At 50.5% G+C, this 14,363-nt stretch overlaps 1 protein-coding gene across 2 annotated transcripts in view; it reads right to left on the bottom strand.

Moving 5' to 3' along the window:
* The window catches only part of MYO18B (myosin XVIIIB), a 250,375-nt gene that overhangs the window by 158,675 nt on the left and 77,337 nt on the right, over positions 1–14,363 (bottom strand). For both annotated transcript variants that reach the window (XM_013063542.2, XM_045081486.1), the window contains exons 18-21: positions 13,369–13,528; positions 11,054–11,237; positions 10,060–10,270; positions 6,575–6,684 (exon numbers count right to left, since the gene is read on the bottom strand). In XM_013063542.2, the coding sequence (XP_012918996.1) occupies positions 6,575–6,684; positions 10,060–10,270; positions 11,054–11,237; positions 13,369–13,528 (665 nt within the window). The remainder of the gene's footprint in view (positions 1–6,574; positions 6,685–10,059; positions 10,271–11,053; positions 11,238–13,368; positions 13,529–14,363) is intronic.

Raw genomic sequence — 14,363 nt, 5'->3', positions numbered from 1 at the left:
AGGCCCAGGTGAGAGAACCCCCAGCTATCAACACGTCCCTATCTAAAGGCAAGGTCATGTACACAGACAGAAAATCTGTGAAAGGGCCAAAGAATCCAATCTGTGGCACAACGGTGAGTGTCTGACCATTGACTACAGTTCTCAACCCACATATAGCTCCATCTGTATCAGGGAAAGCCTCCCAGATTCACAGTGTTTGATTACAACCTGTGCCATCCATTACGCTCTGCTGACAAAGGGGCAGCCCCTAAGAATCCAGGATTTATAATTAAAACAGGACTGAAAAACCCAAGCAGAGACATCAATAACCTCATACCGTGGGGAAGGCAGACTCCATAAATCTAGCCCACGTACATTACTAAATAATTGGGGAAAGATCAGAATCTGGAGATACTATAATGTATTATCTAAAATGTCCAGTCTTCAACCAAAAAAAAAAAAAATCAAACATAAAAAGAAATTGGAAAGTGATGGCCTAAGCTCTCAAGGAAACAAACGAAAAAATTAATCAGTAGAAACCCTTCATGGGCTTCAATGTGTGCCTTAACATAGACCTCCAAGCAACTATCATAATGCAGAATTCTCACTCATGCCTGACTCATGATCCACTATAGCAAGTCCTAATAACTGGTAGAGGTTCAGAGGTTACCAGGTCCTCCTGGGCTCTGTGGAGTGATGACACATCCTTCCCCTTCACCCTCCCAGGCTCAGATTATGAGTCCTTGAACCACGTGGGAGAAGCCTAGCTCATGGCCTCCACTTACAGAGCCCTGTTGTGTCCTAGAATATTGCAAAGAGTTTTCTCTCCAATATTCAACAAGGATGCATCCAATAAGCATGTGGTCTGACTTCTCACATTAACCTGGACATGCCAGAAAGGCAATGAGAGACTCCAGGAATAATGCAGAGCCAGGGATGGGAATCCTTCCCCAAATCACACCTTGGCAAGTAGGATGGTGTCAAGAATCTGTGTCTGTGGAATCAAATGTTCATTCGGGGAGCCATTTGGGTGTGAGAGCACAGCGCCTCTTTCCTGAAACACACAACATGACCTAGTGGTCACCATGGCCCAATGGCTGCCATCTGTTGTGTACCTTCTAGGTGCCAGGCACTTTGTTATGCCCTAGGAGTGTTGTCCGTGTTCATACAGCTATCAGATATAAAAGGGGTAAGGATGAATGGAGAGATGGCATAAACAAGGATTTGAGTACATGTCTGTCTGATTCTAAACTGCATGCTTTCAACCACTGAAAAAATGATCAAATCAACCCATAAGGGTGGGACTATGTCTCTATTATTTAACTGCATATGCTCATAACTGTCTATAGAATGCTGTGTGAACACACACACACACACACACACACACTCATGCAGTTGGGTTGGTTAACATCGAATGGAGGAGTACATGGATCACTCAGTTGGTTAAGCATCTGCCTTCAGCTCAGGTCATGATCCCAGAGTCTCAGGATCAACCCCCACATTGGACTTCCTGCTCAGAGCAGAGCCTGCTTCTCCCTCTGTCCCTCAGCTCACTTGTGCTCTCTCTCCCTCTTTCTCTCTCTCTCTCAAATAAATAAACAAAATCTTTTAAAAAATGAATGGAAAATGTGTACAATTATTAAAACAGAAAACCCCAACTTGAGGAAGACAGTAAGGTGGGCAACAAAAGAATAGTGAATACATTGCAGGGGCTAAGGCCATGGGAACGCCTGAATAATGGTTCAGCAATGCTCAGTGGGCAGCTCCCCCTCCTAGCCCTGGGCTCCTAGGGGTCCCTCCCCAGCAGAGAGGGGCTCAGACAAATTCAGAGGAAATTGGGGGTGTCCACAAAGGTCTGAAATGGAACAAGAGTGGCTGTCATCAAGAAGATAGATGACATCCCTTAATTGTGTTCTTCAGATCACGCCTGCAGGGACAGATTTTGTTGGTTAAAATCAATCAACACTTCAGCACTCTAGGAGAAGAGGGCAGGCCCTGGGGTTTCCTCACATCGATCGAGGAGACTGGGCAAGTCCTGCCTGAGCAGCAGAAAGATCGAAGAGACCAGAAGCTGGGACATGGCCAAGGTGAGCTAACAGAACTCCTTGAGTGACCTGCCTGAGATTCCACCATTTGTGGTCATTCTGGGTGGGCTTCAGTGCAGGCAGCTGCATAATCTTAGCTAAACAGGATAACCTAGGGGAGAGGAATGAGACCTAAGGTGATCAGATCGGGGGACAGGATCATTTTGGAGAACTGAGCATGTGCCTGGGTGTCTGGATAGGACAGGGACAGCCTAAACATCTGGAGATTGGAGTGAGGATACCACTCCCTAGACCAGACCACAGAAGGTCAGAGTGGACAGGACTTCCTTCATCATTTTGCTTAAGCCAGTTCAAATAATGAAGATCAGATTTCTAGGCCATGCCCTTACCAATAACTTCTCAGCTGACCATCACTGGCCAGCAGATAAAGCCCAGATTCTCTCGTCCTGCCAACAAGGATCCTTAGTCTGGGCCCTGACAATACCCTCAGTCTCTCTTCTTGATGCATGGCATCCTTTGTGCTCCAGCCATACTAAACAAGCCATGCATCCTCACCACTGGACCTTTGCACATGCCATACACAGTATGGGTTGTCTTCACTCTTTCTCCTATCTAATTCCTCCAAATTGTCCCATAGGGCTCAGCTCAATCATCACCTCCTCTGAGGAGTCTTCCCTGAATAACCCCCCACCCTGACTGCAAACATCAAACATTTTAGTGGTGTTCCCTGGGGTGTCCCAAAGACATTGTTCTGCATAGAAAGAGCCTGAGTCTTTCCCTCACCCAATGAGACCATGTTCTGTCTATCCCAGTATCTCTGGCATCCAGCACAGGGCCTAATGCAAAGCAGACACTTGGTGAAAGCTGAACGGAATCAAAGATAATGATTTTAAATTAACATATTACAGATGGCATATTCTGTATAGAAATTCACTAGACCCCCTGCCTATCCTCAAAGGGCTCCCATTCAAAAGTCTTATGTGAACACAAAAAGATGCTCCACCTCATGGATCATCGAGGAAATACAAATAAAAACCACAGTGGGATGCCACTTCACCCGCCTTCGGATGGCTCCCATCAAAACAAAAACCAAAACAATAGAAAACAACCAGTGCTGGCAAGTGTGTGGAGAAATTGGAACCCACGTGCACTGTTGGTGGGAATAGAAAATGGGGCAGCCACTGTGGAAAACAGTGTGGCATTTTTCTCAAAAAATTAAACACGGGATTACCATATGACCCAGAAATCCCATGTCTGGGCATATACCCCAGAAGAAATGAAAGCAGAGTGTCCAAGAGCTATCTGTACACCCATGTTCTTAGCAGCATTTTTTACAATGGCCAAAAGGCAGAAGTGACTCAAGGGTCCATTGACAGATGGATAAGGATACACACATAGATACACACAACAGAATACTACTCATCTTTAAAAGGAAGGAGGTTCTGACACCTGCTAAGATATGGATGAATCTATGGGAATTCTGCGAAGTGCAATCAACCAATCACAAAAGGAAAAGTACTGTGTGATTCTACTTATACGAGGTAGAGCTATCAATTGCATAGAGACAGAAAGCAGAATGGCAGCTGCCAGGGGCTGAAGGAGAATGAGGAGTCCGTGTTTCATGGGGGCAGAGCTTCAGTTTTAGGAGACAACAGAGGTGCTGGAGATGGACGGTGGTGATGCTTGCACAACGAAATGAATGTGCTCAATCCCACTGAACCGGACACTTAAAAATGGCTACAATGATAAATCTGATGCCGTGTGTACTGGGCTACAATAGTCAAAATAAAGAAAAAAAGAAAGCAAGCCTTGTGCGCAGAATCTGAAAGCCTGGGTTCAAATCACAGCTCCATCAGTACCGGCTAGGCAGTGATGGCCTCAGTTGCCTCTGCTGCAAAATGGGGATAATTCCCAGAGTGGGAAGACTCTATCTTTTGAGGTCTATTTCAGGCGAAGCATCTGAAATTTTTTCACCTCGTGCCTGTGTTGCAATGAGTTTGCGCATACATGGTACAAGGCATGTGCCCTTTTTGTTCAAGGGACACAAAGAATCCAGCAGGTGCCCACCAAATGAGTGTCCATTGTTAGGAAAGAGTCCCATGGGGGTGCCACGTATTAGACCCACAGGGGACCTCATCAGGGCCCCTTTCACACCCTGCCAATGAATTCTCTCTGCTGCCATCTAGTGTCTGATGACCATATTGACCTTTCTTCACTGTCAAACTTGTCTTCTGAAATCCTGAGGTCTTAACTGCTTTGCACACAGAAGCTGACAGTTTGCCCACCCAAGCACGTGTTCATGTATAATTCATGGTGTATCACGTTGCCTGGAAAATGAATATTTATCAGCTTTTTCATAAGAAGCAGGGTGGTGTTTCCTTTTGTTGCTACCAAAATTCTATGCTGTAGCAAATGAAATTTGTGAGCAAATAAAAAGAATGAGAAGAAGTGAAAACTCCCAGCCAAGTCCATTCCACTTGTAATTTTCCATTTTCTGAGGCCCTCCAGCATGCGTATGGAGGTGGTTTCGGTTTGGCTACAACAGAGGACCGCTGAGTCGTCCAGAATAGCATGCTACCATATGCTCTACCTATTGCCCCCGCAGCAAACTCCCCCACACCCCACATCGGGCTGTTTTTGACTGCAGAAGAGCCTAAGACCTTTTCCATGGCTCCATTCCAGATGCTCGGGACACAGATCAAGTGGGGGGTGACCAAGGACAAGGAACCCCACATGAAGATTGGTATAGACTGGCTGGTGGCATCAAGCCCGGCAGCTTCAGGACTTTCTAAAGGGGCTGCCACCAAGGGAGGGGATTTCCCTGCACCACACCAGTCGGGTCTGATGTCCCCTCCCTATGGTGAGTTAGGAGGGCTATGTAGAAGGCCCTGCCTTGTCGGCAGAAAGGGACCTGTGCCCTGGTCTCTACCACAGCAAAAAGCCATGAAGGACCTAAGAATTGGGACTCCCATTTACTCTTCTTGCCTCATGACCCTCCGACTGAGTGTTCCAGTGCTAATGATCTCAGAGACATGGGGGCACACTCCCCTGCAGGTGGAGTCTCAATGGGGTTGTGAACATGAGGTCTGTGTGGCTCAGTTGCCATCCCTCTGGTCTTGCAAGAGGGTCCCGATCCAGTACTGACGTTCATGATGATGATGACAGTTCATGTACACTGAGCCCCGTGCTGAGCCCATGAACTCCACCACTGCGTGTAATCCTCAAAACACTCTCTACAGGGGCACCTGGGTGGCTCAGTGGGTTAAAGCCTCTGCCTTCGGCTCAGGACCCTGGGATCGAGCCCTGCATCAGGCTCTCTCTTATCGGGGAGCCTGCCTCCCCCTCTCTCTGTGCCTGCCTCTCTGCCTACTTGTGATTTCTGTCTGTCAAATGAATAAACTATTTAAAAAAAAAAACCACTCTCTACAGGGAGGCATTATTGTCTTGTCCACTTTACAGAGGAGAAGACTGAGACAGAAAGATGTCACAGCTCGCTTACGTTCACACAGCCCCAGTTGGGAGCAAATGGCGGCCCTGTTTGACTCTGGAGCTCTGCTCTCTCAGCTGCCCCCCTGGAAGCCACAAACATGGGTTCACAGACAAAACCCACAAATGCTTGGCTGTGTGGCCTCGGGAGAGGCAATTCATCTCCCTGAGGTTCCATTTTCTCATCTGGAAGAGGGAAACAATGGCTCTCGGTTTGCAAGGCTGTCAGGAGGAGGCAGGTTTTGCAAATTCTAAAAGGCTCTGTGATCATTGACCGACCAGTGGTCATTCCTGGCAAAAATATCTATCGATGGCTTGACATTAGCATAAAGACAAGGTCCTAGCCATGGGGGTTTATGGTGGAGTTGGAGAAAGGAAACACACCGGGGCAGAAATATAAAGTGATGCATTTGTATTCATTCATTCGTTCATTCATTCATTCATTCAATGGACAATTTATTGAGCCCTTGCCCTAAGCCAGAAAGCATGTAAGAAATGAACACAATTTCAGAGGGAAGGGCTACATGCACATTAGAACAGGACGATGTGAGGAGCTCTGAGCCAGAATCTGAATAGCAAGATGGCACCAGCCAAGAGTGCTCCGGAGAGAGGGAAGAGCTAGTGCAAAAGTCCTGAGGCAACATTCATGATGATTCTCTAAGATGTGGGGGGGGGGGGGCTCTGGTGTGAAGTACTTCCTGAACACTGGGGCTGTGAAGTTCTCTTTTCACAGACTACCCTGGGGTTCTGGTGCTGAGTGGAACTCCTTTTGGAAAGTGTGGCTTTTCATCTGGCTTGGGGACCTTCTAGTGTGCATGCACTCTTCTCGTGGCCTTAATAGTGTCCTCCCACACTTCCTCACGCAGGGCTTCAGGAGGCCATCCCTAAGTTACAGTGCGGGGGGGGGGTGCAATCTGGAGCAGGGGCCTGAGACAAACCTCATTCTGCCTCACTTTTGCCCCTAGGCCCGGGTCTCTGATCCCTGCTGGTCCAGATGCCCCTCCGGGGCAATCCCTCTGGAACAGAAGCACCCAGGGCCCTGCACCCCCTCTTGTCCCACATACCTTCCTCTCGTCTATTCCCTCGGAGGCCAACATGAGCTTCTTCATGAGGACAGGGTCCAGCACCTGGAATTGCCGGCGGAACTGAGGGAGCCCCACATGGTCAGCGTAGCCTGGTGGGAGGGGAGGTGGGGGCGAGGCCAGAGCAAGCAGAAGAATAGGAGTCCAAGTGAGAAGACCAGCCCGGGTCCTGACTCGCAGGCAGCCCCGGCCCTGCTCCCAGCCTGTCAGTAAACTTGCTGAGTAGACTCACTTCTTGGGACCTCAGTTTCCCCACTTGTCAACTTAACAGATTGGGTTCAATCAGCATTTTACAAATGTGTTCCCCAGTACCCAAACCCTATAAAATGCTCCACTGAACACTTGAAAAAGCAGCACTCTTGTCTGCCCCTGGAGGGTCACACTGTGTGCCTATGTCAAAAGTCTCCTTGGACCACTGCAGGGAAGATGCCAGATCGGCTTTGCTGAAAACTTCCTTGACAATGGGAACAATTTTTTTTGTCTACCATTTATGACCACCCCATAGGCTACATGGATAGGCTGCATTGGGTATTTTCAAAGGTTTTTTTGTCTGTTTGTTTTAAATCTAGCATGTAGGATGGACATGTGCACCCTTCTGGAAAGCTCCCGAGAGGTGACATTAGAGCAGACCTCTGAAGGAGCCATAAGAGCTTTGCCACAGGATTGGGTGTGGAAGACAGAGGGGGCCAGAGAGGGGAAACCAAGACTGTCTCTTTTGTCATAGCAAAAAACAGCATTTAGTGAACACTTCTGTGCACCAGACGCTAGATTAACAACTTCCTTGCATTATAGACACTGAGGGGCCTCCATTATTGGACCCATTTTATAGATGTGCAAATTAAGGCCCAGAGAGTTCAAGTCATCTAGCCCAAAGTGGTATGGATAGTAACTCCCCTGGCTATGATTCAGACCCGGACAGTAATCCAGTAGAGAGTAGCCAACAATAAAGTCAAAGATGAGCAGGGACCCAATCTCAAAGAAACATGAAGTCAAATTCCAGGCCTCAAGGTTTGGACTTGGTCCTGGATACAAGGGGGCCTCAAAAAGACCCTTTCACTGGCCAGATGGGAGATGGTACAGAAGGTCTGGCAAAATCTGACCCCACTTTGAGACTTCACAAGAAGCCCAAATGCATGAACCATGAGGCAGAATGATAGTGGTGGGTATGTGTGGTGAATCCAGGAAGCCTTCCTGGGGGAAGAAACCTCAGGCCAGGTTCCCAGGAGACTGACCACTCAGAGACAGGGACTGGGAGGTCACAAGCACGCCCATTTGGGTCAGACTGATCCGGGCTCCCATTCCATTTCTGCTCTTACAAGCCCTCTGACCCGTCATGAATGACCTCAGCTTGTTGAGGTTCAAGTTCTTCACTCATATCAGGTGCGAAGAACAGGATCTGATCACAAGGTAACCATAAGGATTGAATCCAGTGACAGGTATGTATAAGACACTAACACGCAGTGAGGCTTTCCCACATCTGGGCAACTCTTCTATGTTAGTCTCTTACGAACTCATCAAGTTGCCTGTCAGCAACCTGGGACCTGAACAATTAGGGCAGAAAGAGAAGCATGATCGAGGAACTTGCCAGGGGTTGGCCACAGCTATGCCCAAGCCGACCAGCTCCAAGGTCTGACCTGCCCACCAGGCTGCATGTGGGAAATGTCACACAGGATTATTTCAAAGGATTTTTAAAAAATTTGCTATATGCCAGGCACTGGGCTAAGGGCTCCGTAAGAATGACAGCAGTCAGTAGATGTCTTAATGCTGTACCAGCATGTCGTAGACATTCAATACTCTGCATGTACACGTGTGTCATGTGTGCACTTGGATAAACACACAGAGGCATGATATGTGTGTGAATTCAAATTCATAAATTTTGGATAGGTGCATGTATCTGTGTGCACACATACATTTCTCTTACACGGCATAAAAGAGACAGGAGACACTTGGAGTGGGAAAAAAATGAGGAACTGACCAGGCCTCGGAGGCAGACAGTGGAAACTATCATGAAACATCAAATCTTTACATGGTTGGAAAATTTCATCCTGCCCCAGACGGACTGCACTGAGAAGGCAGAGGGCAGACACCGCAGTGAGGACCCAAGGCTGAGATGGTGGGGACGGCTGGCCCAGGCAGGAACACGGGGGTTCTAACTGGTAGTCCAGAGTGTCTGCAAAGGCCCAGTTCCTCCTGCCAGCCAGCCAGGACAGAATCAATTGGGCATGATTGTGACCATTCTGCTCTTCTCCTGTGACATTATCTGTCACCCCTCACCTGAGGTCATGCAAGCAGGAGGGAAAAAAAATCAGTGAGACGCTCAGAGAAGTGAGGGTCTCTCCTTTGCTCCCAGCTGCTTCCAGCTTCTCTGTCAAATTCTTGATGCTCCGGGGGCTGGTTATTAATGCGGTGGGAGGGGACGGGGCCATGGCCAGGTGAAGTCAGCCACAGAGAAGTTCAACGAACAGGTGCTCAGCTTGCCAGGCTCCCCACCAGCCCCAGCCACCCCATCCTCTGCAGAGACCGTGCCTGGGCCCTTTCTAATGTCAGAAAGGGGAATCCACGCAGCAGCATCTGGGGTCCAAGAGGCAGAAAAGAATCCGAAGGATTCAGCACAAACTCAGCTCTTGAGATGAGCTATATGGACAGCTCAGGCACATGCTTGCTTTCTAAAATAGAGACCTAAAGATTTCATTCCTCTGATTCAAAGCGCATCTTCCCCTGGCCAACCCCCCACCTCAACCCACTGAAAACCAAACCTCCAAATGTGGCCTGCCTTATCAGCCACAAGTGCCCTGTGCATCTTGAACCCCAGTCCCTGGAAAATCCAAGCTCTTCCCTGCCTCTGAGCCTTTGCATATGCTGATCTGCCTGCCTCACATTCTACCTCCCAGACGCCAGCTGCTTACTCTGTATCATGACCCAAGTAAGAGATTACCTCCTCCCGGAGGTTTGCCCCCGTCTCCCCAGGGAAAGCACGGAGCCCCCTCCTCTAGGCATCTGGGAATTCTTGCATCTCCGGATGGCAGCACAGGCCCCTGTCATGTGTTCCCACCTGAGTTCTCAAACCAGGCTGAGCATCTTGAAGACCAAGGTATTTTCACCATGGGAATCTCACTCTCCATCCCCACATACAAGCTCCCTGGACACCTGCCTTTGAAAGGAAGGTGGGCCAGACATAACCCAAGCTTTCCAGGAGCACACATGTCACTCAGGAGATAGGTGCTTTGGCTCTGCCCTGCCCCCACCAAGGTATGACCTTGAGCATGTCCTTCCACGTCTCGGAGCTTCCTTTTTCTCATCTGTAACCACAGCTTCCCTTTCACAGGCTCATTACTTTAGAGAATAAATAGGACGCTGCGTGGAAAGCTGAGGCATGTAGCACATAATGCTCCCATCCCTTGGCTACTACCAGTTTGCAAGCTTCAAGGACTCAGACATCAGGTGCTCACTCCCTGGCTGTCTCTTACCTGTCCTGTGCAGACGCAGTGACTCCAGGATGTGGGAGCCGGCAAGCTGCACCCTCAGCGCGGGGATGTCCAAGGGCAGGGGCTCACCTGTCCCTGGCTTATCTCTACCAGGCTGCAGTGGGGTCAGAGATCCCTGCCTGCCCCCGCTCGCCACCGCAAGGCAGTGGACGAAGTATAACTGAGACCGTCTGATCACGCTGGTCAACGCGTCCTAGGACCAAAAGGAGACGGGTCAAGGCCCGCTGCCCTGGGGTACGATGGACAGAGACGCTCCCCTAGCATCCACTCAGCCTAGCCTGGGCATCTCTGGGGGTCCCCAAGTTCTATGCCAAGGATCGCCTATCTACAGCCTGGTTCACACTCAAGAGGAAAAGGGGAACTTTATAACAGCCCTTGTAACAGATGGGGAGACTGAGGGCCCCAGGTCCCACAGACCCCTCCCAGAAGAGGCAAGCTAGAACCCAGGACCTAGGCCTATAGGCTCTTCCTGTAGAATACATTGTGAGGTCTTTTTCAAAACTTGCTCTTCCCGTAGTCCACCTTCTGGACTCAGCCTGACCACTGACCAGTCACAGCGCCCTCATTTGTTACTGGATGAATGTGTCTGGGTCACCTGTTCCCAGCCAGTGCTAGATCCTGCTGCCCTCCCCCCAAGAGAGCCTTGTGATGAAAATAAGGCATCTGAGAGCTGAGGAAGGCAGGGGGGCTGGAATAGCTGGGATATTTGTCACCAGGGTCAGTATCCTAGGAACCTCCCACAGCTGCCCAAGGCAACGCAGAGCAGCCCAGGCTTTGGTCTCAGACGTGGATAGATCAGGGACTTGATGGAAGATGTCTCTTTGCTGCCCTGAACCTCAGCTCCCTCCTCTGCAGAGCACAGTGTGAAACCTGCCCCTCCAGGCTCGCTGAGGAGGGGAGAGGCAGATGCGGGCTGCTAACTCATCCTGGAGAAGGGCACTGGCTACGGCTCCATGGGGACAGGGCTCCCGCTTACCATCTGTAGCTTGATCTGGGAACACGGGGCTTTCCTCTTCACAGCGGCCAAGCTGCTGGCAAATGCCCTCCTTACCGCACAGCTCCTCTGCAGGGCCTGCTGGGAGGTGCCCTCCAGGCCGGCCACAGCCCGGCACACGGTGGGCAGCTTGGCCCGGGACTGGAACAGGCTCCTCAGCTCCTCCCTGACGGAGAGGAGGGGAAGGAGAAAGGAACTTAGGGGCTCACGGGGAATGGGCCCCACCTTGCTTCTTGCGAACCTACTTCCTGAACCCTCCCCTTCTATCACACCTCCCAGATGCCACACTTTAACCCTCAGTCCCTTCTGCCAGACAAGCCTTTGCTTGGTGGCGAACACCGCTTCTTTCTCCAGGCTCCTCCCTCCCCTGATTTTCCAGCAGCAAGAACAGTGAAAAGACCTACTGGATGTCAGTCGTTACCGATGGGCCTGGGGAAATCCCACCGAGCCTGCGCTTGCTTACGGAGCAAAGGCACCTGGGTTCTCTCTAGAGCAGGCCTAGCACACAGTAGGTGTTTATGCCACACAGTTCATGCAAGAAAGAACAACTCACAGACTGAAGAGGCAGTTTCTGGCCCTGCAAGCTAGCATTGGTGAAGTGCCCGGCCTGATGCCCAGCGGCAGATAGGGCCTTCCCTCGGCACCCCTGTAACACACAGCTATAGGGCCAAGGCTCCCCAAGTGTCTGTTCTGAGAAATCTGAGATGCCTTGCCTTCTTGTTTGGGCCGATAAGGACGAAGAACTCCAGGGAGGTCCTGTGGCGCCCTTGGACAGGGCTGGGAACCAGAGAAGGCCTCGCATGCCTCCCGGGTCCCATCAGCCCCCTCCCCTCCAGTGAAAGCATGCAGGCAATTTCAATCACTGTCTGCCATCCAGGCCAAGCCCCAGCCCCAGCCCTGCAGCCCCACTATCTGCCTCCCTCTATGCCTCCTCAGACTATCCAAACTAGTAAGGATCTTCGTCCAAAGGATCCAAAGGTATTTGGAGTGGTTAAATTCTTGGCAGAATGCACAGATTCATAATGGCTTGACTACACTGGTATTGAAATGAAAAGCTGGGGCAGACCTGGGGGAGCTCCCCCCCATCCCGGAAGCAGGAGCTCTGAGAGGGCAGGTCAGGGCCCCGGAGGAGGTGGGCACCACCTCCTAGTACAGGGAGAAGAGGCTCCTTTGTAAGCCCTCAGCTATGTTATGCCACCAGAACCTCCCATTTCTCTATGAAACTGAGGCCCACATCATGCAGCCTAAAAGCCGTGAAAGCAGAAGTTGAACATTTGCCTGACTCCAAAGCTGTGTAGTATTCACTGGATTGTGCAGCCTGGTCTAACACAGGCTTCTTTTATGGGAAAGGAGGCCAAACAAGCAAACAAACACAAAGGAGAAACAGTGACTGCCCACAGTCACCCAGGTGAGGAGGGGCAAGGCTGGGACCTGACTCAGGTCCCCTGGCCCTCCATGCTCATGGACCTTCCTTCAGCCCCCCCCACCCCACCCCCCGGTGTGCTCTCCCTTCAGGAACTACGTGCCCTTGAACTCTCCTGCACCATCGTGGGCTGAGAACTTCTGCAAGGACCACGTACATAGACTCAAGTCGGCCCCAGTCCTGCCACTCTTTGGCTGTATGATCAAAGGAGGGCCACTGTGCCTACTGGGGCCTCAGTTTTCTCATCTGTGTAATGGGGCTAAGGAGGCAGTGTTGTGGTAAGGATTAACAAGATACTTAGCGGGCATTTATCCTGACATAGGGCACGCTGCCATGGGTGGTCAGTAAGGATCACCTCCCTCTTCTGGCACCCCACCCCACCCCCCAGCACCTCCCTGGTGCCCTCGGCTTCTCTCTGGTGTCCTAGCTCTGCCCCTGCAGGGTTCCAGCAGCGAAGCTGGGAGGATCAGCCTATAAACTTGAGGGTACAGGCACACACCCACAGAAGCATTTCCAGTAACTGTGGCCCGCAAGCCACCCTTGCCGCCAGCATTTTCTGAGCAGGCCATCAGGGAAGGCGGTGTGCATTTTTTTTTTTTTTAACACCACAAAACATTATTGCTTCTGTTTTATGACCCCCCCCTAGTTCTAGGATGTCCATAAAATCGTTCCAGTCACATCATCTCCCAGCTACTTAATGAAAGGCAAGCAGCCAAAGGAAGAAGTCTTGGCTTTCTGGCCTTTGTCCTGTACCAGCCCACGGTCCATCGGATCTTGGGGACGGGGTTGCTGGACGGACCCTCCGTCATTGAGTTATTGGGACAGCATGGCCCAAGTGGGGAAGCCGGTCCAAATCCCCGCCGGCCAGGCTCACCTTTTGGACTGCTGCAGCACCTGTGGGGCGTCCAGGGCTGAGAGGTTGGGCTTGGCTCTGTGGAGCCAGCCTGCGAGGTCATAGCGGACAGGGTCCTGGCCCAGCTGGTGGAAGATCTCGAACTGGAGGGGCTGCTCACAGGACCGAAAGGCAGAGGTCCCTGAAGGCAGACATAGCATGTGAGTGGTGGGGTGCAGGGTGTGGGGGACACTCTGCGATCGCTTGTCATCACTAAAAACACATTTTTTTCCACTTAAGTATGTTTCCAGAGAGCCAAAGCTCACAGTTCTGGGCACCCACCCCTCTCCTTTGTAGGCATGTCTGTGCGTTCTTTCCAACACTGACTCGATTCCTCCTTGCTTTCTTAAACACAGGATACCTCTTTCCCACATGCAATCAGTGCGCACAATCGTCATGATCTTTTGCCATACCCGCATACTGCCTGGGTTGTTGCTTACTTAATATTTGTTTGAATCAACACACATTTATAAACAGGTAAGTCCCTTTATAAAGAAGCATTGCATGGCAGGTTGGGTGTGCACGCTGTATTTTCTGATAGTCATGGAAATAAAAACATAATCATTACGCATTTTGAAAATATGGGTGTGCCACCGAAAACTGTCTTGAATGGTACCAACCAAATAAACGCACAGCACACTCTTGGGAGATGCTGACACACGCTTGACTGCAAGGGACAGGGTGGGAGGAAGGGGTTTGGAGGAGCGAGAGCGGGCCTGTGTTCAAATCCTCCCACTACGACTTACTGTTCTGTGGCAGGGGTAAGTCCCTAAATCTCTGACCCTCAGTCTCTTCCTCTGTAAACTGTGAATTATACATGCCTCCCTGGGTGGCACAAAGCTTAAAGGAGATAATGTGCATGAAATACGTTGGCATAGTGCCTGGGCCTTGGTTGTCACTCAGTAAGCCCTAGTGGGTGTCACAACCTTTTCTTACATTCAACCTTGTGACAGTGTCTGGGGCCACAAAGCCTTCGT

This window comes from Mustela putorius, unplaced genomic scaffold (genome assembly GCF_011764305.1).
Source record: "Mustela putorius furo isolate JIRA1106 unplaced genomic scaffold, ASM1176430v1.1 tig00000578_pilon_pilon_pilon, whole genome shotgun sequence".
NCBI lineage: Eukaryota > Metazoa > Chordata > Mammalia > Carnivora > Mustelidae > Mustela > Mustela putorius.
This window is presented reverse-complemented; position numbering and strand designations above follow the sequence as displayed.